The sequence below is a fragment of the Rattus rattus genome, chromosome 8 (genome assembly GCF_011064425.1).
Source record: "Rattus rattus isolate New Zealand chromosome 8, Rrattus_CSIRO_v1, whole genome shotgun sequence".
Classification (NCBI taxonomy): Eukaryota; Metazoa; Chordata; class Mammalia; order Rodentia; family Muridae; genus Rattus; species Rattus rattus.
In genome coordinates, this window is record NC_046161.1 from 101,097,183 (window position 1) to 101,119,958 (window position 22,776).

Here is a 22,776-nt window from a genome sequence, read left to right on the forward strand (position 1 = left end):
CATGAATTGGACATATGGCTAGTACTATAACTGACCAATACTTTAGGTTGGAAATAGGTCTTAGGATCCAGAGGGAGATGTACGTAGTAGCATACGCCTTTGATTTCAGCCCAGAAGGATGGATTACTAGGAGGCCAATATGGAAAGTAGACATTGATTTTTCTACGGTCCTGTCTGAAGCTGGTAGAAGTAGCCACATCTTGGTGTGCGTGCAGAACATGCTTACCCCAAGGCTTGCACCGTGAACACTTGCATTCCTGAGAGGCCCCAACCTCGAACATAACCCATGCTCCTTGCCCTGACCTCTCTCTGCAGGCGGGGCTTATGGATGTTGAAGGGCACCTAGTGGGTGAGCCTGATGGACAAAGCTTTGGACTTGGGGTTGCTCCTTTTTCTGTCAAACCTGGGAAGAAATCTAAGTCTAAGAAGACAGCGAAAGACCAGTTCAGGTGAGAGCTCTCTGCTCCTTGGTAGACAGAAGGCACGACATGACCTCCCCATTCTTCCATGGCACCTCAGCCACCAGTGCTCACTGCTGCACTGTTGCCGATGCAGCAGAGGGGAACTCTGGGAAACCATGCCCGAGTGTTACCCCTCATCCTCATAGTACCCCAGTGTTTCCATCTTACTAATTACTTCCAGTGTTCCACCCCTGCTGAGTAGTAGGACTACAGGAAGTGCTAGGCCAGCTCTAGGACACCCCTGTGCCCACTGCACTTCCGTGACACCTCTGACTCTTTCCCCTGCATCTGCACTCAAGCCTTAGAAATCCTAAACTTGCCTTTCAGGTGAGACGGGGAAGGGAGGCTGAGAAGGGATCTCACACTATAATCAAGGATACTAGTTTCAGATATATGATGATCCCCCTGCCTCATGTTATCAAAAGCTCAAAAGGGTCCCATCTCATGCAGCTAAGACACACTTTTATATGAAAGTTGGAGAAAGCATCTTTCCCAGTTGGCTGTCCAAGCAGTGCCTGGTAGCAGTATCCAGAGCGTGGGATTCAGAGTTAAGACCTGGACACATCTACGTCTCCCTTCTTTGTGCTTCTCACTCCTAAGAGACTTACTTCCCTTACTTCTCATGGGAGGCATGAGAACTGATTTGTGCCTGTTTCTGTATCCCTAAAGTGGGAATAAGGATTGTAATAATGAGAGCATCAGAGCTAATGGCTCTGTGGGAGTATAGGCTAGGCCATGCAGTCCTCCACATGGGAAGTGCAAGCCACGAGTCATAGAGCAGAGAATGTACCTCTTGCCTGCTACGTCCTGGGCCTCCCCTTTCGACTGCAGGGAGCTGGAGTAATAACTTACATAGAAACTGATCCTCTTGCAACACTTATTGAAGAAGAAAGGGGGCTGGGTATGTCATCCATGCCTGTAATCCCAGTACCCTGGAGGCTGAGGCCATACAAGTGTGGGTTCAGGGCTGGTAAGATGGCTCCTCAGATAGAGGTGCTACATAAGCCTAAGTACCTAATTTACATTAGAGAACAAATTATCACACAGTTATCCTGTGGCCTCCCCATCCCCCAGTCATGGACTCTGTCACACACAATAAAAAAATATATGAGTTGAGGCCTCTTTGGACTACATTGTACAACCATCTCACAAAAAAGAAAAAGAAAAAGAAAAGGAAAGGAAGAGGGAACCAAGAAGAGGGACAAAAAGGGGGAAGCAGGGCCTGGAGAGATGGCTCAGAGGTTAAGAGCACTGTCTGCTCATCCAGAGGTCATGAGTTCAATTCCCAGCAACCACATGGTGGCTCACAACCATCTATAATGAGATCTGGTGCCCTCTTCTGGCCTGCACGTGTACATGCAGGTGCAACGCTGTATACATAATAAACAAATCTTTTTAAAAAAAGGGGGGGGAGCAAAGCTGAAAGGCAGGATTGATAAGGGTGGGATGGAACTCTGCTGGTGCAATGTCTGCCTAGCATGCACAGAGCCCTGGGTTTGCTGCTCAGCACTATATGAACTGAGAATGGTACCATGCTCTTGTAGCCTTGGCAGGAAGACAAATAGGTCAAAATTGTCCTCAGGGATCTAGGGAGTTCTAAGCCAGCTTGAGATACATGAAATCTTTTTTTTGTTTTTGTTTTTGTTTTGTTTGTTTGTTTTTTCCGGAGCTGAGGACTGAACCCAGGGCCTTACACTTGCTAGGCAAGCGCTCTACCACTGAGCTAAATCCCCAACCCATGAAATCTTCTTTTACTCTAAAAGAAATTTAAAAAATCACGGCATATTGCTCACGGAGAGGACTAACTCCTAATACCCATGTCAGGTAGCTTCACAACTGCCAGACACTCAGTCTCCACAGATATCTCACATCTCTGGCCTCTTAGGGTACTGCTCTCCTGTGCACATGCACGTGTGCATGCGTGCGTGCAGACACACACACACACACACACACACACACACACACACAGAAGATAGGAGCTGCCAACTTCTAGGTCACTTAGGAGGCAGAGGCAGAAAAATCTCTGTGAGTTCTACGCCAACCAAGTCTATATAGTAAGACCTTGTCTCAGATAGATAGATAGATAGATAGGTAGATAGATAGATAGATAGATAAGATGATGGATGGATAGGTGGGTAGATGGCACATGGATAAAATAAGCAAGCTGAACATAGTAGGCTGCTTGGTCTAGTAGGCTTGAGAAAGAGCTCTTTGTTTCTCACTGCCAATGCCTGGGCCTTGGTATTTCCCTGATGTTTTTCAGCTCCTCAGCAAGAAAGGAAGGTGCCAGCAGCCCTGTGAGTGGCAAGGACTTTGATATAACTTCCATCTCCAAGACCCAGCTGATCCCATCTTCCAAAGAAGGGGATCTCAAAGACGTGCTTGTGCGAGAAAGGGAAACTTCCAGCATTGAGCCCCTTCCCTCAGACTCACCAAAGGAAGAATCTCGTGCACCCAGGTACCCATCCAAAGACAGACCTTTCACCAGATCAGGTCAACCCAGACCAGGGTGTGGTCCTTCTATGGTAGGTAAAGAATGCTCAGAGAAAAGAAATAAACAAGGGAAACAGCAAGTCTGAAAGGAAGAAACATGACAATGTATACACATGCAAAATGCCCCAACCTCGGTCTGCCAAGATACACAGTCTAAGAAGAATCATTTTAGGGGCTGGGAAAATAGCTCAGGTAGTAAAGGAACTTGTCAGTTCTGATGACCTGAGTTCAATACTCAGGACACACAAGAGTTGTAGGAGAGACCTAACTCTCACAAGTTGTCCTCTGACCTTTATACACATGCTGTTGGGGGCGGGAGTGGGGGTGGGGGAACACACACACACACACACACACACACACACACATCATTTTAGAACTACCCCATATCAATTATTTTAAAGTGAGGTATCTTTTGCATAAGTAATGTGTTCTAGAAGCGTGGCATAGGCATAGTACACACCTATAATCTTAGCACTTGGGGAGGTAGAAGCAGGAAGATTAAGGATTTAAGGTGATCCTTGCTACCAAGACAGACACAAGCCTGGAACACATGAGACTTTGGCTCAAAAAATGAACAACAGGGGCTGGGGAAGTGAGTAAACGTGCTTCTTAGGCAACTGTGATGACCTGAAGCTGAGTCCCCCGGAACCCATGTAAAAAGCCAGATGTCTAGCACTAGAGCCTGCAATCCTAGTATTCCCACATGAGATGGGAGGCAGAAATGGGAGAACTCTGGAAGATCTCAGTACAGCTAGCCCGGCCTGTGCTGTAGGAAAGAACAGAGAGAGAGAGCACTGCCTCAAACAATGTGAAGGACAAGGACCAATACCTGATGTTTTTTGACTTCCTGCCCACATTCATATACTCTGATGGATGAGAGGGGGAGGGGAGGGAAAGGGAGAGAGAGAGGAGAGGAGGAGAGGGGGAGAAGGGGGAGAGAGGGAGAGGGAGAGATCAACATTTTAGAGAATCCAGGCTAAGGAAATAGAAGTGGGGTGTGAAAAAAAACATGTTCACCACATCATTAATAGGAAAATATTTTTTAAAAAGTAAACACTTTGCCAGCCTGGTCTACAGAGTGAGTTTCAGGACTGCCAAGATGACACAGAAACACCTGTCTTGAAAAACAAAGAAACAAAAAAGGAAACACTTTCAATAGTTAATATTAGATAAAAGGCATTGAAAGGATCACCTCTGTCCCTGGGGTATACAGCAGGTGCATGAGCAGCTTCTTCTGAGCCTGTGTAAGTTTCAGAATATTCAGAAAAGTTGAAAGTTGCACAGCGATTGCCCACAGAGCCCTCTTGTTTCTGTTGACAGGCAATTGCATTTGTTCCATCTTGTCTTGTCCTTTTCAAAATGCATTTCACATAAGTTGCCAACACCAGCCCACATCCCTCTGTGCCAGTAGTTGTGTCACATTAACGGGGGTTCTCAGAGAATTTTCTGCTTGGGGGATATGGGTGCACACCGTTGTATGTGTGCATACTAAGACCTGAGCAGCATAGCCAGTGTCTTCTCCTCTTACTCTCTGCATATATTTGGAGACACGGTCTTTTAAGAAACTATAAGCTTGCTGTTTTAGCTAAGCTGGGTGATTGGCACCCATTCAGAGCTGCCTGTTTCTGTCCCCTAGTGCTGGAAGTAAAGACATGATGCAAGGATTCTTATGTGGGTTCTGGGATATTGTATGATACTTCTCCTGAGAAGACTTGAACCAAAGTCTACTTACTCTAGATAAGGAACTAGTGACAGAACAGACTAACAATGTATCCAAAGTCCAAGTTATCAAACTGTATTGGTGTTACTTACAGAAAATTTCCTCCCCCAGAAGTTTACTGCTTCTATAACCTTATGAAAAGGGCTTGATAAATTTTGTTAATTTTAGGAACTTCCTAAGACTTATGAGTTATTTAAGATTTTGAGTCTCACGGACTTCTGTGCTAGTTTGAATAAGAATGGTCCCCCTAGTCTCATAAGTTTGAATGCTTAATCACCAGGGGTGCAACTCTTTGATAGGATTAGAAGATCTTTTTTGAAGGAAATGTCACTGGGGATGGGCTTTGAGATTTCAAAAGCCCACTAGGCCTAGATTCTCATTCTGCCTATGGATCAGGATGTAGCTCTCAGCTATTTCTCAAGTACAATGCTACCATGCTTGTCACCATGCTCCACACCATGATGATAATGAACTAAGCCTCTGATACTATAAGCAAGACCCCAATTTTTAAGAGTTGCCATGGGGGGTTGGGGATTTAGCTCAGTGGTAGAGTGCTTGCCTAGGAAGTGCAAGGCCCTGGGTTCGGAAAAAAAGAAACAAAAAAAAAAAAAAGAGTTGCCATGGTAACTTCATATTAATACAATAGGTCTAAGATAGCTTGCTTTCTTCTTCCTAGATGGAATTGCTATATAACACAGGAATATGGACCTAGGTACTCAAAGTTGCAGACTGAGTGCTCTTATCTACAAAACCAAATCTTGAGGCCCTCTCAGAGATACTTTAATAGCATGAAATAATACCTCTGTAGGAAAAAAATCATATATTGTTTGACCTCATTCATTTAAAAATATATCAAAGAAATCTCAAGAGAGTCAACAAATTCTGTTTGCTGATAGGTTACAGTGATTTTGTTTCCAGTTTCTTTCCTTTCCTCAGTTTCAGCAGTGGAACCAAGATGAGGTATTGATTCCTATAGACTAAGTTAGATGATCTGACATCAATGGTGCCTGGGACCTCTACCTCCTGCCCTTGGAAGTCACAGGGTAGAAAGATGAAGAACCTTGTGTCTCCAAGGCAGCTGTTCCATTTCTTTTCCCTTTGACTTCTCTCTCTGTCTCTAGACCCAGCACCCCACCTTCTAAGCCTGTGGCCTTTGAAGAGTTTAAGAATGAACGAGGTAGTGAGATCAACCGCATCTTCAAAGAAAACAAATCCATCTTAAATGAACGGAAGAAAAGGGCCAGCGAAACAACCCAGCGCATCAATGCCATCAAGCAGGAGATTGATGTGACCAAAGAGGCACTGAATTTCCAGAAGTCATTACGGGAGAAGCAAGGTAGATGGGGAGGAAAGATGGCCAGGGCAGTGTGGAGACTCAGTCACCATGCTGTCAGTGTGGCAGTCAGGACGCTAAAGGACCGAGGTTGAGGGGCAATAGAGGGCTGTAGGGTACAGCCCTGTGTCACTTCACCAGGCTCTAGGCAGCCCTTCCTGTCAGCTAGCCTTTGCCAACATTGGTCGCTACTTACTGCCGAGCCTTCCTCCTGATGTGTGCTGTTGTCCGTGGAGAAACTGGCCCTTGGCCTGAAGGACACCCCCCACCACACACACACATTGGAGGCTCAGGAGAGAAAGCTAGGCAGTTCATTTTATGACCTTATAAAGGTAGGTACTATTGACAGAGATTAAAAAAAAAAAAAAAGGTGTCAGGGTATACTATAGGAATGGAAAGAAAGTTTTGTTTTCTTTTTTTTTTAAAAAATTATTATATATATATATATATATATATATATATATATATATATGAGTGCCCTGTGTTCAGACACACCAGAAGAAGTCACTGTATTACATAACAGATGGTTGTGAGCCACCATGTGGTTGCTGAGAACTGAACTCAGGACCTCTGGAAGAGCAGTGTTCTTTTTTTTTTTTTTTTTTTTTTTTGGTTTTTTTTTCCGGAGCTGGGGGGGGTACCCAGGGCCTTGCGCGTCCTAGGCAACCGTTCTCCCTCTGGGCTCAACCCCCTACCCCAAGAGCAGTGTTCTTAACCATTGTGACATCTTTCTAGCACTGTTTTTGGTTTTTTGTTGTTGTTGTTGTTGTTGTTTGTTTGTTTGTTTGGTTTTTTTTTGAAATAGTTTCTCTGTGTAGCCCTGGCTGTCCTAGAACTCACTCTGTAGACCAGGGTGGCCTTGAACTCAGAGATCTGCCTGCCTCTGCCTCCTTAGTGTTAGGATTAAAGGTGTGTGTCACCCCAAGTTCAAAGTCTTGTCTACAAGATGACCTTCAGCATCCACAAAACCTGTCTGGAAAGAGAGGTCAGGACAAGGGGTCTGGGTTACGTTAGAAGTTTGGAATGCAAGTGTTCATGGCCCAAAACTTGGAATGTATGTTCTCTACCAACACCAGGATTTGGCTGCTGCTGCCAGCTTCAAGCTGTTCTTTTTTTTTTTTTTTTTTTTTGGTTCTTTTTTCCGAGCTGGGGACCAACCTAGGGCCTTATGCTTCCTAGGCAAGCGCTCTACCACTGAGCTAAATCCCCAACCCCATTCAGGCTGTTCTTAAAGCGCCTCTGAACCCTAGAAAAATCAATGTCTATTTTCCATTTTGGCCTTCTACTAATCCATCCCTGAGGATCTATTTATTTATTTGAGTCAAAAGAAAAAACTCTTTGAAGGGTGAATATCTTTGGCTGATGGGACAAGATCAAAATAAACATGATACACAGCCCCTCTGTGTCCTCTCCTCTGCTCAGCAGCCCTCCTGACCCCACTTAGCTCATCAGCCCCTATCTGTGGATTTGCTGTGGAGGCCTAGCCTTCTTGTGCTTTGCCACTCCTTGTCACACCTACATGTCCTTCCAGGCCTCTGCCATGTGGGATCTGCCAGCACTGTCATTGTTTTGGAACATCGTCCTTCCCCTACCCTGACGGTCGCCTTGCCCCCTGACCTCTTCCATTACCCTGCAGGAGAGTACGAGAACAAAGGCCTGATGATCATTGATGAGGAGGAATTTCTGTTGATCCTGAAGCTCAAAGATCTGAAGAAGCAGTATCGAAACGAGTACCAGGAACTTCGCGACCTCCGGGCTGAGATCCAGTACTGCCAGCGCCTGGTGGATCAGTGTCGCCACCGCTTGCTCATGGGTATTCCAGTTGGCAAGGTTGGCGGGCTCCTAAGATCGAGTGAGGCCTGAGGTCAAGGTCAAGGGTCAGTTCTGGAAGTGTTCTCTGACCTTCGTGTTGCAGAGCCAGGGGTTGGTCAGGCTTCAAGTGTGTGCTTTCTAGGCCTACGGTGGCTGGAGCTAGTGACGTGAACAGAGCAGCTCCTGGAACAGAAAGTGGAAGTGAGCCTGAAAGAGCCTTTGCCTACTTCCCCGCAGGCTCCCTTACCCTCACCGTGCTGTCTCTTCGACTCTTGCAGAATTTGACATCTGGTACAATGAGTCCTTCGTCATCCCTGAGGATGTTCAGGTAGCACTGAAGCTAGGCAGTAGCATCCGGCCAGGCATGGTGCCCATCGCCAGGATTGTATGTCTGGTGAGCAGCACAAGGGCACGAGGGTGGGGGGCAGGAAGGTGGGCGGGGCAAGTTCCTCGTTACTCAAAAGTGAACAGCGGAGCTAGAGAAGTGGCTCCACGGTTCAGAGCGCTTGCTGCTCCTCTGGAAGACCCGAGTTTGGTCCTCAGCACCCATGCCAGGCAGCTCACAACTATTTGTAATTCTCGTTCCAGCTCCAGTGCCTCTTCTGGCCTTTGTGGGCAGCAGCACACATGTGAAATACGGTAGCGCAGACATAAACACATAAAATCTTTAAAATATCTTACCTTAAGTTAGGTTTCCAAAGAAAGTTTGGGGGGTGAAGAGGGTTTATTTCAGCATACAAGCTTTAAGCTACATCATGAGGGGAAGTCAGAGCAGCAACTCTCAGAGACAGAAACTGAGGCAGAGACCATGGAGGAATGCTTGCTCCTTTGCTGCCCCTGGCTTGTTTCCCCCACCCTTTTTTCTAAGCCAGGTGGTGGTGGCACAAGGCCTTTAATACCAGTACTTGGCAGGCAGATCTCTGAGTTCAAGGTCAGTATGGTCTAGAGAGTGAGTTCCAGAACCACTAGGACTATACAGATAAACCCTGTCTCAAAAAACCAAAGATAGATAGATAGATAGATAGACAGACAGACAGACAGACAGACAGACAGATATGGATAAGTGTATGTGTTATTCACTACATGCGTGCAAGGTACTCAGAGTTCAGAAGAAAGTGCCGATTCCCATTTAGAATTGGCATCATATACAGTTATCCGACACTTTGTGAGTGGTGAGGGTTGAACCTGGGTCCTCTGGAAGAGCAGCCGGTGTTCCTAAACAGTAAGCCATCTCTCCACCCTCTTCCGTCTGTTTTCCAGATCCTCCTGCCCAGGGGTGGCATTGCCCACCGTGGGCTGAAATGTCTTACATTAATCAAGAACGTACCCCACAGAGGGCCTGTAGGCCAGCCTGATGGAAGACATTCTTTAATGACCGTCTTCCCAGACATGCCTAGGTTTGTGTCAAGTAGACAAAAAAACAAAACAACAACAACAAAAACCACAACCAGCACAAATCTTAAAGGGGGATATATGTAAGGGCCAAAGAGATGGATCAGTGGTTAAGAGCACTGGATGTTCACCCAGAGGCCTTGAGTTTGATTCTCCATACCAACATGGTAGCTCACAACTGTCTATAACTGTAGTCCCTTGAATGCCAATGTAGACACTGTACCCATAAACATAAATAAATAAATCTTTTTTGAGAGAGACAGAGAGAGAGAGACAAAGGAATACATTTTATTACTGTCAACTTTCTGCAGTGCCCAAGTGGCCCTTACAGAGGAATCTAGGAGGACACTGACAGGCATGGGTGCTTCAGATGCTCTGGGTGCATCTGGAGACCCAGCAAGAGACTGTCCTGATGCTAAGCAACGGCCCTGCCGGGGTCTATCCTGACGATGCCAGGCTTAGATACTATGTTGGATGGGCCTCTCCCAGGGAGAAGATGACCAGGACAGGTTCAGCCAGCTGCAGCAGACTGTCTTGCCTGAGGGTCCTGATTCCATCTCCTTCTACAATGCCAGAGTCAAGACAGAACAGAAGGTAACTTGGGATATTTATGTCTGTGAGGGTGGAGGCCCCAAAGACTCTGTTATTAGGATACTCAGAATCACCAACCTCATTAGATAGGCACAGGGTATGTCCGAGTGTGTGTTGGGGGTGTGTGTGATAGTACCTGTCCAGGGAGATTGAGTGTCACCCTTAATCAGTAGGTGTCTTCTGCCAGCTCCAGACTGGAACAAGGCTGGACTTTGGAAGTGGGGGAAGGAGGGTCACATAGATCATGGCCAGGTCTGGACATGGCTTGTAAATGCAACCTATAAGCATGTATGGTGGCTCACAGCCCATGAGAGTCTAGGAAGGAAATCCTCTGAGACCACAGCCTGTGGAGAAGGTTCTAGCCAGGAGGCTATCCTCAACAAATGGCAGGGGGCAGAGGAGCCCATGTAGCCAAAGTGGAACTAGACATGGTGTCAGCCACAGAGACCTGACTCCCCAGTCTTCACTCTGCCACTCTGTGCTCAAGGTGGCCTTTGTTATTTGCTTTGTTTGTTTGAGACAAGTGTCACATATCCCAGACTGGTCTCACACTTGTTAGGTAGCCAAGGGTAACCTTGAACTGATGCATCCACATCCCGTGCTGAGAGTACAGGTTTGTGCTCTACTCAGCACTACTTCCTTTTGTCCAGTTTCTTTCGCTGTGAGCCTGATTTGTAGTGTGTGTGTGTTTTCATACTTATATTTTCAGAAACCTATCTTATGTCTATTAGTGTTTTGCCTGCATGTAAATCTGTGCAGCATTTGGATGTTTGGTATTTGCAGAGGCCAGAAGAGGGTGTAGGATTCCCTAGGACCCCCTCCAGGACAGGTTGGTTGTGAGCCACCATGAAAGTGATAGGAATTGAACCTGGGTTCTCTGGAAGAGCAGAGCTATCTCTCCAGTGAGCTATCTTCCCATTCCCAAATATATTTTTTAAAATCACAAGCTCATATTTGATTGGACCTAAGGAATGCAAAACACAAGAATTGAAATAATTTTCTTCCTGAAAGGGCATATACTTGTTTTTGGAGTGGGGGGGAGGGGTACTGTTTTGTTTTGATTTCTTCAGACATGGTCTCCTCTCCTTAGATCTCTATGACTTTGAGGCCAGTCTGATCTACACAGTGAGTTCCATGCAAGAGCTACATAGTGAGACCCTTTAATCCCAGCATTCAGGCAGAAACTGGTAGATCTCCGAATTTGAGACCAGCCTGGTCTAAGAGTGAATTTCAGGACAGCCAGAGCTACACAGAGAAATTTTGTTTCAAACTAAACAAAACAAACAAGACACTAGCTTATTAGTTTAGGCTAGCCTCAAATTCACTATGCTGCTAAAGATGACCTTGGAATCCAGTACTTCTGTTTGCACCTGCGGCTGCTGAGATTACTGCCTTCAGCAGTGCATCCAGCTTTTTGTTCTTCCTTGAAACAACGTTTCATGTGGTTCAGGCCTGCCTTGAACTTGCTGTGTAGCACAGGGTGGCTTTGAACTCCTGCTCCTGCCTCTTAAGTGTTGGAATTTCCAGGTTTTCACCACTGTACTGCCAGCATTTGCTTTTGGCAGTTACCCATAGAGTATTACCAACCTAGGACCATTTTACATCCTTCAAGAATTCTAGCTTGAATGTTGGAGATGTAGCTCAGAAGTAGAGCATTGACCTGTGTAAGGCCCTGGGTTCAGCAAAAGGAGGTCAAGTCCCATATTGACCCCGGTGTTATGTCAAATCCTGTAATCTAAACACTTTGGGGCTGAGGCAGGAGTGTCTTGAGCCCATCTTGGGCTATGTATTGAGACACTATCCCAAGAAAGACAATTCCAGCCTAGTGTTGGCATTGTGTGTTCAGTTTCTTAACTTGGGGACTCTAGGGTTCCTGTTGCAATTTGTTGCAGTTTCCTCTCCAACCTGAATCGGCCAGTACAAAGAAAACGCAACTCAATTAATATGAAAACAATCTAGCGTCTAGATTGGGCAGATCCACCCTACACTGTCCTATTCCTAGCTCCCAAATCCCTCATCCCTTGCACCTTTTATTTGCCAGGTCTCCAGCTTCTCCTTCTCCCACGACAACTCTCTCCTCGCTTCTTTCCTTTCTCCTCTCCTCCCCCTCCTGACTCCTGCCCCTCCTGACTCCTCCCCTCTTGCTCCCGACTCCTCCCTCTGCCCAAATCTTGAGCTCTTGCCTTTATTTTACAAATTCAGAGAGAACTCCAAGGCAAACCACAACAGGTTCCTTTCCATATTCTAAGCTAGCTTTAACATTTGCTCCTTTCCTGTCCCCTGCTTTAGTGATAGCCTTTCTTACCTGCTCTCAGGGATCCTAGCAGTGTATTAAAGGAATAGAATTTAAAAATAGGGTAGAATTTGTGAGTACTACACTAGATGGAGGGCCTATAACAGTAATTAGGCCCTGACCTCCAGAGGAAAAGTCCCCTCCTGTTAGTTTCCTATTGCTCTGACAAATACCTGGGAGCCACAGCTTAAAAGAAAGATTAAGCCAATCTGGTGACACATGCCTCTTGAGTGCTGGAAACAGGAGAATCAGGAGTCCAAAGTCATCCTTATTTGCATAGGAGGTTCAAGGTAGGCCTGGGCTTTATGGAGACCCTCTTTAGAAACAAACAAAAATAGAAACAAAGGGAAAAAGATGAAAGATTTATTTTACCTCATAAACTGGTTCCATTGTTATAGGCCTGTGGTAAATCAGATCAGCATGGCAGCAGAACAACATGGTGGAGAGCTGCTTGTTTCAGTGTGCTCAAGCAGAGAAGGACAGGGCTGGATGAAAGGCCAGTGACCTGCATCCTCCAGCCTGCTCCTACCTCTTGTGTCCCACAACCTTCCAATAATATTATCAAGCTATGAATCCACTGGTGGATAAATCTGTTGATGAACTCTTACTTTCCTAGTACCTCTCAATGATCAGATCTACCTGTGGAGACTAAGCTTGCAAACACAGGAACCTCTATGCTTACTTTATATCCAACCTATTGTTAGGGTGTATTGTGTGAAGGTTGTCTTTGTATTATTCAATTGTTAACTCTGTAACAGCAAAGCTGAATTTTGGTACTGTTATTCTTATGGCTCATGCCTGCCTCAGTATTTGTAAACATATACCTTCCTCACTTGCTGATTGGTTTAAAAAAGATCTGATGGCCAGCAGCTGTGCAGGAAAGGAAAGTCAGGACTTCTGGACTGAGAGAGGGTCTCTGGGAGAAGAATCATGGACAATCGGGTTAGTTAAATTAGATGAGCTAGCTGGGAGGTGGTCTAAGCTATAATAAAATTAATAAGTCTCTATGTCATTATTTGTCCACTGGTGGGTCCAAAAAAGCCCAGCAATAAACTATAACATCTTGTTTCTTTTGAATCCATTCCCTGTCAGATTTTATGTAGACCACTGAAACATACATGCCTATTTGTTTTGAGACAGGGTCTCACTACGTAGCTCTGGCTGTCTTGGAACTCACTAGGTAGCAGGTGGAGCTCACAGCCACCCGCCTGCCTGTGCTTCCTGGCTGCTGGGATTAAAGTCGTGTGCCACTATGCCCAGTATAATGTCTCCTTTTAAACATAACTGCCACGGTATTTCAAACGTTTTACATACTTTCCTTAGACTGATGGAATGAAAGTGTTTGAACGGAATGTTGCTTTTCATAGCAGTTGCACTGTGCAGAGAGTGCTTTGTCTCCAGGCTGTGATGTTTGCAGGAGCAATGATGAAACACGTGACATGGCTTGTGAGTCCTTGAAGACCACACATCCTCATCAATTTCCCTTCTCTTCATCTTTTTTTTTTTTCTAGCACAGTTATATGAAAACCATGGTGGGCCTCCAGCAGTCACACAGAAAATAGTCTCATCCGTAGCTTGAAGACCAGCAGCTCTAGTCTGCTCTCAGGAAGCTGCTAAGCCACATGCCCAGAGCTCCAGCCACTCAGCTGCACGATGGGACCAAACCCAGAGAGCACACAATTGCCTGCCTACTAGGATGAGCATCCTCCAAAGGACACCCTTGCTCCTCTTCACAGAATATTTTTGATTTTACATTACTACCATGTGTAAAAGCAAGATAAAATTATGTTTTATTTCCTGTCTGAAAGGACATCTTCCTTATGTACAGGTTGTGGCTAAAACCAAGTCCTAGTGTTTGCCTAGCAAGCATGACACCTGGGATTTGATCCTTAGTAAAATACACACAGACACAGACACAGACACAGACACAGACACACAGACACACACACACACACAGACACACACACACACACGTGCATGTAGGGATGGGAGGAGTGAAGGTGTAGCTCAGTGGTAGAATACTTGTCTAACATTCATGGAGCTCTTCCATCTCGAACACAACCAAAAAGAAAAATAGCTACTATTGTAGCTAGGCATGGTAGGACAGGCTGTAATCCTGGCACTTGGGTGGTGGCAATGGGAAGATGAGTTCAGAGTTACCCTCAGCTATATATCCAGTTCAGGGTCAGCCTGGACTGTAGGAAACCCTATGTCAATCTAATTTTATTGTGTAGAAAATCAAAACAGCAATTCAGACTCCTTCTGGTGGGTGTTGCTCCCCGGTTGGTCTCTCCTGTCTTCGGTGGACATCCTGAGATGAGCTTACTCTGAGAAAACTTCTTCCAGTTCTCTCAGCCCACTCTCTGCTCCTGGCCTCTGAAGACAGGAGGAAGTCCTCCTTCCTTGACAACTAGAAGAGTATCAGATCTAGTTAGTGACCTACAAAAGGAAGAACTGGGTCCCCGTGCCCAGGAGTGCATGGCCTTAGATAGCACAGCCTTTCTGGCCATGCTCACATGTGCAATAGGTGTTGCAGCTTCTCTGTGTCTTGGCCCCTCCTTTTTAGTGTGTGACTGAAGGTACACACAAGTGAAAGTGACAGGAACAGGGATCATGCCTGCAGGGCTGAGCAGGGAGCGGACATTACTCCTGAGTCAAGTTCTCAGGCTCTGTGTTCTCAGTGATGGTAGCACAGGGAAAGAGCGTGCTGTTTTGCTAAAGACAAACACTGGTCCTCTGGGGTCTTCCTGGCTGACCAGTGCAGTTTCTGCTGATGTTGTGGGCCAAGGCTTTGACCCTGAACATGGTATGACAGCCATTCTCCATCTGATACCCTTGAATGCCCAGGATGATAGAGGTCCCATAATGGAATTACCTGGAAGCCTGTCAAGGGAAGCAGTGAGCGAAATACTCCAGATCATACCTCAGAGGCTAACTTCTATCTGAGGGCAATAGGTTCTCTGATTACTTTATATGAGGAAAGATGTACAGAGCTGGGACAGAGGACATGGCGCAGTGGCTAAGAGCGCTTGTTCTCAAGCACGAGGATCCAAGTCTAAAACCTCTATACATGCATAAAAACCACGGCTGTACAAGACTTAACCTTAGCATGGGGGGTGCAGAGACAAGCAGATCCTGAGAACTTGTTTGGTCACCAATATTTCCTCAACAGTGGGCTTCCTGTTCAGTGAGATACCATCTCATGGTAGTAAGAAAGCAATGGTAGAAGACAGCTGATGTCCTGCTCTGACCTGTGTATGGCTGGCACCCATACCCACACACTTGCATGCATGCACCACATGGAAACCCATCCCCAAAGCCAATCCATTTCATTATGTAAGTCAGGCTAGTCTAGAACTCAGTGATCCTTCTGCCTCAGCCTGGCCGAGCGTTTGTACTGGAGGCATGTACCACTACCCTTCCATCAAGGGAAGGTATTTTCTCATCTAAGAGGAAGAGCCGCATGACAGTGTCTGAGGTGCGCTTTCCAGGTGGACTAGAAATAAGGGGATTTTGTGTGTATGGTCCCCTATTAAGAGTGCCTTCTGTACACTCATGAGGACTTGAGTTTTGATCCCCCATATACCCGGGTAAAACCAAGGATAGTGGCATGTAAAGCTAGCCTGAGGTCAGTGGGGGCAACAAAGTAGGGGTGTGGACATAGGTAGATCTTCAGAGCTCACAAAGAAAAAATTACAAAAAAAGGGGGGAGAAAAGGATAAATGAGAGTATACAACAATTATCATGGATAATATATAATTTTGTGGTTAATAGATATAAACAAGATAGAACTAACATCTTGTTCAACAGAGGCATACAATTGGAAAGCAGAGGGGTGAGAAATTGACATTTGCCAAGGTAATTTTGTATTGTTTGGGGAAGAAGAAAAATACTTTTTACACATACAGTGCTTTTCCACTAGGAAAAGGATTGCCTCGTCAGGGTGAAGGTGTTTGTGTAAGTGTATGGAGAGGGATATTACTTCCCAAATGTCATACTGAACCTAGGATCTAGTTGCTAATGCCATTCTTGCCTGCCTTCCATCAAAGAAAGGAACGCACAAAGTCACTGGACTGAAAACTTACAATTTTATTGTTCATTCAAACCTGAGCATTCCTCCTTCCCATCCAGTTTTTTTTTTTTTTTTGAGACAGGGTCTTACCATACAGCCAGGCTGGCACTATAGTCTCACTCCTGGCTCTGGAGTGCTTCAGTTACAGGTGTGCCAGGCTGTGCCTCACGTCAGCGTGGTAGGGGAAGGATTAGGCAGAGAGGTAGGAAATGAGTGTTGGATAGGAAGTAGCCTTTACTCAGTACCAGTTCCAACTGTGGACTCGAGGGGCAGTGACCTTTTGTCTTTCCTGAGTCTTAGGTTCCCATTTGAGTCAGAACTCTGGCCTGGACACACAGGAAAAAAAAAACCATGCCATTTGAGGAAAAAGGTACCACACATCTTAACACACATCTCATTTCTCATGGGCTGTATCAGTCAGTAAGCTACATGCTCATCTGTGCATTAGTCAATAGTCTTTACAGTGGATGTGGCTACAGCTCAGTGGTAGAGACTGCTTGGTTAGTGTTCTAGTTTCATTCTTTGGCTGTGATAAAACACTTGGACCAAAAGCAACTTAGGGGAGAAAATGGCTTACACTTCCAGGGCACAATCCATCATCCAGGAAAATGAGAGTAGAAATTATGCTAGTTTTCTTATATAGCTGTGGACCAGCTACCTAGGAAGGTGCTGCCCAACAGTGGGCTAGGCCATTATCCATCAAGATACCTTCTCCACAGAAACGCCACAGACCAGTCTGACCTAGGCAATTACTTACCTGATGGTTTCCTCTCAGATGACTCTAGGCTATGTATACCAAGCTGACAAGGCTAACCGGGATACATAACACACACAAGGCACTGGGTTCTATTTGCAGCATTGGGAGGGACAAAATTTACAAATAGTTTTGGAGGATGTGCTCACGGGATCAACTGGTATTCCCGTCCTAGCTGCATTCCCCATCTCTTTGCCAAGCCACAGGATTACCTGTGGTGGTGATCGTGCTTTGGCTCTTTCCTTTTTCATGACACCCCAAAGTTAACGTTAAGGGCCACTAGTAGCCACCCTGGGGTCTGCTGGAATGGATGTGGTCTGGGCCCATAGGAGATACTAGAAGGGATTCTCAACATTGTTTTATTAGTACTCCAAGAGTGGGAAAGGTTTCATGTTGGGGACTGTGGACATTTTCTTTTAAAAGTCTTTTTAAAATTTATTCATGGGGCTGGGGATTTAGCTCAGGGGTAGAGCGCTTACCTGGGAAGCGCAAGGCCCTGGGTTCGGTCCCCAGCTCCAAAAAAAAGAACCAAAAAAAAAAAAAAAAAAAAGAACAAAAAAAAAAATTTATTCATTTATTATATATAAGTACACTGTAGCTGTCTTCAGACACACCAGAAGAGGGCATCAGATCTCTCTACGGATGGTTGTGAGCCACCATGTGGTTGCTGGGAATTGAACTCAGGACCTAACCGCTGAGCCATCTCTCCAGCCCCCGGACATTTTCTTTAAACACATTTGGAAGGCTTTTTGTATAAAAGCATGAAATAATTTGGGCGTGGTGGTTTTGAATAGGTTTGGCCTCCGCAGGTAGTAGCAGTATTAGGAGGTGTGGCCTTCTTAGAGGAAGTGCATCATTGTGGGGATGGGCTTTGAGGTTCTTTATGCTTAAGCTCCGCCCAAGGCGGAAGAGTGTCTCCAGGCTGCGGTGGGATCAAGCTGTACAACTCCCAGTTCCTCCTCCAGCACCGTGTCTACGTGCATGCGGCCATGCTTCCCGCCATAATGGACTAAACCTCTGAAACTGTAAGCCAACCCCAATTAAATGCATTCCTTATAAGAGTTGCCTTGGTCATGGTGTCTCTTCGCAGCAACGGAAACCCTAGACATGGTGTGGTGGCACGTCTTTAATTCTAGCACCCAAGAGGCAGAGGTAGGTATAAGGCCTGGCTGGTCTACACAGTGACTTCTAGGCCAGCCAGGCCTACACAGTGAGGCTGTCTTTTTTTTTTTTTTTTTTTTTTTAATGTATGGGAAATATCCAAGTATCCAATAAGCGAAAAAGTATCTGTTGCTTTGATCAGGAGGCCAATCATATTAAGTATGCAGAATGAGGTTGGAGGACAGGGAATTTTAAGGTAAGTCTGGGCTAAAAAGAAGAGTTTTCTTTTTTTCAGACAGGGTTTCTCTGTGTAGCCTTGGCTGCCCTGGAACTCATTCTGTGGACGAGGCTGAAGTGTGGAGATTAAAGGTATGAGCCACCATGCCTTATAACACGCATTTTCTTTGTCTTGAGTTCAAACTGGGTGTGGTGATACGGCCTCCTCTACTTGGGATACAGCAACACAGATTCCTGCCTGTAAAAATTTGAGTCAAAGCTTCACGGGCCTCAGAACTTTCGCTGACTTCGTTTGATATGCTTACTCTATTGAGTTCTGACCAGACTAAAGTTACCATTAGACCGAAGCACCACTCATTTGTGTCCTGCTAGAGAGCTGTTTACTATTAAGGAAATGGGAAACCCATTTACCTTACCTTAGGTTCCTCTCAACTTAGCTTCCACCTAAAGTAGCCCCTTCCTAATGTCAAGTGGCTGCCAATGGCTTATGTGGTATTTAAGGCAAAGTGCTCCAATATATTCAAAATCTAGCTAGGCATGATAGCGTACTAGAGACTGAGGAAGATGACTTCAAGCTCTAGACAAACCTGGGCTACATGTTGAAATTTCTCAAAAAAAAAAAAAATCCAGTAAAGATAACATTGTTTAATGAAAGGCATTGCATAAACATGTTCACAACATTATCTATGTGGTAGATACGCTTCTATTTTAATAGGCAAGGCAGTAGAAACCCGAGAAACAACCATGCCCAGTGTCATAGGACTAGAAGTTGGCTGATATTGTACATAGTACAAGATAGAACTTATCCATTGGACTATAATAACCTAAAATGTGTTGACATCTGTTGAAAGTTTAGGGTTTTATGGACTGGGATGTTTCTCAGTGGTGGAGTACTTGTCTAGTATTTAGGAAGCCTTGAGGTTCAACCCCCAGCACCAAATAAACTAGCTATGGTGACATACCCTTGTAATCTCAATACTATGTGATAGATGTAGGAGAATGAGAGACGTTCAAGGTCATCATTGGCAACATACTGAGGTCAAGGCCAGATGGGATACTCGAAACCTGTTTCAAAAAACAGTAAAGGGGTTGGGGATTTAGCTCAGTGGTAGAGCGCTTGCCTAGCAAACGCAAGGCCCTGGGTTCGGTCCCCAGCTCTGAAAAAAAAAAAAGTAAAAAGAGGAAGTTCGGGGTTTCACAAGCACCTTATTTTATCCTCACAGTAGTGAGAGAATCTGCTCACATTAAAACTTTCCCTTCAGCAGCTTGTGGTGTCTGGCACCTGTAATCCAGGTATCAGGGAGGCTGGGGAAGAAGGATTTTGAGTTTGAGGTCAGCATAGCATACAGCAAGTTTCAACCACAAAGGAAAGCTCACCAACAAAAGCAAAACAACAAAATGGCCGTGGGAGACTGAAACCTAGAGTGTTGTTTTTTTTTTTTTTGGTGGACCTTGAACTTCCACGATATGCCTAAAAGTTACCAAGCGGGAAAAAAACACGTTAACCTCGAAATGATAAAAGAGATCCTGCTAGCCTACATACAAGTGAAAAAAAAAGTACATCTTAAACGCAGGGTAGATGCTCAGTCAGTAAAGGCACTTGCTGCCTAGCCTTATGATGTAAGTTACAGGACCCACACTGGAGGAAAAAATGGACTCCCTGTTCTCCTCTGATCTCCACGTGTGCATGTGTGTGGCTCAACACATGCATTCCTATAGAAACAGCTTTAAAAGTACACTTTAGGCAGAGCAGTGGTGGTTCATGCCTTTAACCCCAGCACATGAGAGGCAGAGGCAGATGGATCTCTGAGTTCCAGAGAAACCCTGTCTTGAAAAACCAAAAAGCTAGAATCCCAGCACTCAAGTGGTAGTAGGCAGGACGAAGTATTCACGTGTTCAGGGTTAAGTCTAAACTACGGAAGCTTTTGTCTAAACAATAAAGTTAGCTAGTAAAGGATTCTGTTAGATCACATTTCAATTTATTGGTAAACCCACTTTAAAAATTAGTGGCTAGTCTTCCCCCCCACAAAAAAAATTCCGCAAAAGATCTTAACTCTGTGATCTGCCACTTTCGTAAGCAACTGCTATAAATTCAGCATAAAGTTAGCTAATAGTTTCATGAAATCCTGCTCATCCAGAAACAAAAAGTTTGTAGTTTAAGTTATCTAACTTTTTTTTTTGCAAAGTTTCATGAAATCCTGCTCATCCAGAAACAAAAAGTTTGTAGTTTAAGTTATCTAACTTTTTTTTTTTTTTTGCAAATAGTTTCACGAAATCCTGCTAATCCAAAACCATAAAGTTGGTAATTTTAAGTTGTCTAACTTTTTTTTTTGCAAGAAAGTAATTAATAACCTTTTCCTCAGGACATTTTCCCCGAGGTCTAAGAACAAACATAACCTCTCAGAGGAGAAAGGTAGGAGGTTTCGGTGGGGACACTGTGGTGGGGGCTGTGGGAGGCTGGAGGGCGGAGGGCGTGTCCGGGAAGCGGGGTCTGAGAAGCATCCCCAGCTTTGCTTGGTTTTCCGTGCGCGCCGAGAGCCAGATGAAGGGGCAAGAGAGAAGAAATAAAGGGGCGGGCGGGCGAGAGCCGCAGCTGCGCTACCTCACAGCCTTCAGGCCAGGCTCTCCGAGGGCTTCGAAGGATGAAGGCGGGTGTCCTGAGGGCCTCGGGCTGTTCCCCGGACGTCACCCAGGGAGAGGCAGCGGTGGCGCCCCTCCAGCTCCGGGACCCGCCTACAACACTGGGCCGCGGGACTTATTGTTCCGGGAAGCCTCAGGCTAGGCCCAGCCTGGCCCGCGGGTTGCACCCCGCCCCTGCCAGGGTCGGCGGGCTGGGGCTGGCGCGCCGACTGGCGGCCGGTGGGCTCCCAGTGCGTGTCTCTTTAAGGGGCTGGGCCTGCAAGGCTGCCGGGCGGGCGGGGTGCGCGTTGCTTCGGGAGTGAGTGTGAGGGTGAGAGCGGCGGGCGGTTGCCGGAGGGAGGGAGGGAGGGAGTGAGCGGGCGAGCCAGCCAGCCAGCGACGCGGGCCGCCCCTGCCGCCGCCGCGATCGGACCTGCGGCCTCCTCCCCTCCGGTCCCCTCCCCCGCATCGGCCTGCCGCGGGGAGGGGGCTAGCGTCGCCGCCTCCAGCTGCTCCTCATGAAGCAGCTGCCGTCGCAGCCTCCACCGAAGATGGGGGATTTCTACGATCCCGAGCACCCGACCCCTGAGTAAGTCTCAGGTCCGCGGCCTCCCGCTGCCGTTGGTTGCTTGAGCCGAGGGCGGCGCGTCCTGACCGCTGGCGGCGCGCGGAGTAACGGGCCCTGGGCGTCTTCGCGCGGTCGTGGTGGGGGGCAGGCCGGGCGCAGCTACTTCAGGCCGCCTCGCTTGGCCTCGGCTGGCCGGGCGGTTGGGCCTGGCGCGGAGACGGCTGCTCGCGTCGCCGCGGCAGTTGGGGCGGCCCGGTGGGGGAGGGGCGGCCACGGCCTCCTCTACCGTTGCCGCGTCCTCAGTCGGCCTCCTTGGGTTCGGCGCTCCGCGCAGCTCCTCCAGGACACTCTGCGGCGTCCCGAGCTTCTGTTGCAAACCGCGGTGCATAGTCGGAGGCGCCCGCTAAGGCCAACGCCGGCGAGAGGGCGCCAGCTAGTATAGGCCGAGAATCCCCGGGCTCGGGTGGAAGCTGGGCCCGTCGCCCGGCCTATCGGTGACGGCAACTAGGACCGGAAGGGCCTACCGCGCGTCTCCGGGCTTCGGTCCGCGAAGGAGACCCGCGTTGCATTCTCAGTTTGATTTTTTTTTTTTTCTCCTTGGGCACTCGATTCTGGCCCAGTAGAGCTATGAGCTTCATATTCTGCTCCTTTGGCGCTTGGGTTTTGTAATGGTGGCAAGGTTTGTCTGGTTCCGTTGTTGAGGTGACACCAGTTTTGTTTTTTAACCTGAAAGTGAAAACCTGACAAACATTTCTCGATTATGAGGCTTGAACACTTTGGCGTACTATTTCTTAGGTAATAGAATCTAGAATCTTACCTACAAGGATGACTACTGCGTGTGAAGATTTAGTTAAGAGACCCAGAAAAATCTCTTTGTATCTCCTCTAAAGAAGATAGTGTACTTGTAAAGTGAAATATAGTTTTGTTCAGTAGTTTCTTTTCAGTATGTGTAGGGCATTTTTTATGTTTCTGTTGGGCGGTATCCGATACCACATCCAAGCTTTATTCCAGTCAGATCTGGTGGTGTACACCTGAAATACCACCTGAATTAGGATTGTAGGCAGCCTCCTGCCTCAAAACAACAAAAGTAAAAAGAAAGCTTCCACTTCAGAGTCAGGAGTCAGTCCCTTCCCTAAGCCCTCTCAAGATTGTTTTGTTGTTTTTTAGATAAATGGTTTCACCTTGTTGCCCAGGCTGCTCTTGAATTTACCTTGTAGCCCAGGCTGGCCTCGAACCTGAGATCCACCCTCTTCAGCTTCCTGAATGCTGCTGGGATTTCAGGTGCTGACGACTAAGAAAAACCATTGTTTTACCCTGATTTGCACATAGG

The 22,776-nt window shown here is 46.5% G+C and overlaps 2 protein-coding genes across 2 annotated transcripts in view; both read left to right on the top strand.

The window, feature by feature from the left end:
- Kif9 (kinesin family member 9) overlaps positions 1 to 13,897 on the top strand; it is a 43,324-nt gene extending 29,427 nt beyond the window's left edge. The window contains exons 15-21 of the mRNA XM_032910885.1: positions 316 to 449; positions 2,725 to 2,919; positions 5,796 to 6,010; positions 7,644 to 7,820; positions 8,098 to 8,213; positions 9,701 to 9,805; positions 13,607 to 13,897. Of these exons, the coding sequence (XP_032766776.1) occupies positions 316 to 449; positions 2,725 to 2,919; positions 5,796 to 6,010; positions 7,644 to 7,820; positions 8,098 to 8,213; positions 9,701 to 9,805; positions 13,607 to 13,657 (993 nt within the window). The 3' untranslated portion in view covers positions 13,658 to 13,897. The remainder of the gene's footprint in view (positions 1 to 315; positions 450 to 2,724; positions 2,920 to 5,795; positions 6,011 to 7,643; positions 7,821 to 8,097; positions 8,214 to 9,700; positions 9,806 to 13,606) is intronic.
- A 7,375-nt stretch (positions 13,898 to 21,272) lies between these two features.
- The window catches only part of Setd2 (SET domain containing 2, histone lysine methyltransferase), an 84,426-nt gene continuing 82,922 nt past the window's right edge, over positions 21,273 to 22,776 (top strand). Inside the window, exon 1 of the mRNA XM_032910769.1 lies at positions 21,273 to 21,467. Within this exon, the coding sequence (XP_032766660.1) occupies positions 21,397 to 21,467 (71 nt within the window). The 5' untranslated portion in view covers positions 21,273 to 21,396. The remainder of the gene's footprint in view (positions 21,468 to 22,776) is intronic.